Below are 2,106 nucleotides of genomic sequence, written 5' to 3' on the forward strand. Positions count from 1 at the left end.
GGGGGGGGGGGGGGGGGGGGGGGGGGGGGGAGACAAGCAGCGGGATGTTTTCTTCAATGTGGTCGGCCGTGGTGGACCAATCACAGGAGGTTACTGATCTGACTCCGTGGCTTCCTACAGCGTGCGGGTTCGTAACCACAAGGCTGCAGGTGCAAACCTGGGTGGAGGCGGTAATCTGATGAGTTTAAGATACAACATACGCGCCAGCATCGCTTCGTTTGATTTTTTTTTTTCCCTTTAGAATTTCTTCACAGACGTCTCGCCACCATTTTACAGGCATTGCTGCAGAGATATTGCTTCACATAAAATGACAAATTCAATCCAGAAAGCCGTGTGCCTGTCTTGTCTGTTTCATTTTACCCAGACAAAATAAATTTAAAAAGAAAAACTCTACTTTCAGGTGTCTCTCTGATTTAACTATTAGACCGAGACACAACCTAAACAGGATAAAAGAGACAACTTTGTGCACAAAACCAGAATAAATAAATATTAGGCAACATCTTTTTTTGACAGACACTAATGGTAACATTCATGTGGTAATTGGTTCAGGAAATGAAAAATTTAGGCTTTTAGGATGAAAACAATCCTTTTTTTTATCTTGTAATAATAAGTGTCTGCGTGGTATTACTGTATTTCACCAGACTCACCGCAAAGATGATGTTGAACACGATGAGGATATATTTGCAAACGAGTCCACATCCATCCAGAGCCATGATGGTGGTGGTGGTGGTGCTGCCTGAGGTTTGTTCAAAACTACGAGCTTCTGAAGTCTGGGAATCACCTCACGGCGGCTCTGTTGGGCCCAAAACACGGACATTTAACAACACACAAGCGACACACGACACAAGCAGAGCACACGTGTTGCTACCATGACAGATCCTTCGAGGAAAAAAACAAACAAAAAACGCCATTATAGGTTTAAAAATTAAAAAAAATGCGTGAAGAAATGGTAAACTTGGTTTGTGTTTCTTAAAAAAAAACGCACTCGAAGTGGCGACATAAAATTAGCTTCTAAATAAATGTTGTTTTCGACAACATGTTACCTTCGTGTTGAGTGCACTATCGGGTCGGCTGAGGAGGCAGGTCGCTAATAAAACTGCGTTCTACGTTTACTTGCCTAACGCGCGCTATCCCCCGCCTCTCTGTCTTCATTCGGCTCTCCCATTGGATGAGAGATGGGATTGGCAGGCAATGCCACCTATGAGCAGATGAGGGCATTCTGGCAACAGAGAGCGAGAGAGATAAAAGAATCAAACGGAAACTTAAGGAAATGAAACTCTGGTGGGAATGAGGCTGTACTGTTTTACTGTAAACGGAAGAGAAACAGATGCTTATCCTACGTAACTATATATATATATATATATATATATATATATATATATATATATATATGTGAAATATATGATTTTATCTCTTTTGATTATCCTGGTTTTACACAGCTATAACAGGAGTTTATAAAAAAACATTTTTATAAATAAGAAAGATGCAGATAGTTATTATTATTATTTTATTTATTTTGCACAACCCCAGATCACACTGAAAATACTTAGGGAAAAAAAAGCCCTATCATGTTGGATTTCCCATTTTTTATTCCTCCACTTGATACAAATTGAAACCTAAAAGCCAAAGAGGGGAAAAGAGGTTCACAGGTTCGTGCCTGTTTTGGTAATTTGATTTTTTTTTTCCATCAGCATTAAAAGAAACTAAAATACAAAACGAGTGGTTATTTTTAAAAACAAAGGATTTATCTGAAAGAAGAGCCTCAAAAATGGATTTAAAAATAACTATAAATGTGTTTTTTTAATGTTATTAGAATAACAAAACAATAAAATTACTTGCAAACAAAAACTATTTATTTTATTTTATTTTATTTTAGACTGTCTGTTTTGACACCGCAAGTTGTCAACAATGCGCAACCAATGACTTATATGGTGTAGTAACAGGCAACCAAGACTTTGACTAACAACTGATACAACTCCTCATGACATGGTTAAATAGCAGCTGACACTAAGGATGCTTTGCAGACATCACAACATACAGCAGACATGATCCGACGCACAACAAACCCTGCAATGTAGGTGACAATGTTTGACACAAACATAACAT

At 38.4% G+C, this 2,106-nt stretch overlaps 1 protein-coding gene across 4 annotated transcripts in view; it reads right to left on the minus strand.

The window, feature by feature from the left end:
* The window catches only part of zgc:65811 (uncharacterized protein LOC393524 homolog), a 9,714-nt gene extending 8,539 nt beyond the window's left edge, over positions 1-1,175 (minus strand). For 2 of the 4 annotated variants that reach the window (XM_037978640.1, XM_037978639.1), the window contains exons 1-2: positions 1,044-1,175; positions 648-793 (exon numbers count right to left, since the gene is read on the minus strand). In XM_037978640.1, coding sequence (XP_037834568.1) covers positions 648-703 — 56 coding nt within the window. In that variant the 5' untranslated portion in view covers positions 704-793; positions 1,044-1,175. The remainder of the gene's footprint in view (positions 1-647; positions 794-1,043) is intronic. The other 2 variants (XM_017416637.3, XM_017416636.3) reach the window with 1 other exon arrangement.
* Between the last annotated feature and the right edge of the window lie 931 nt (positions 1,176-2,106).

Source organism: Kryptolebias marmoratus, linkage group LG12, assembly GCF_001649575.2.
Source record: "Kryptolebias marmoratus isolate JLee-2015 linkage group LG12, ASM164957v2, whole genome shotgun sequence".
Taxonomy (NCBI): Eukaryota; Metazoa; Chordata; class Actinopteri; order Cyprinodontiformes; family Rivulidae; genus Kryptolebias; species Kryptolebias marmoratus.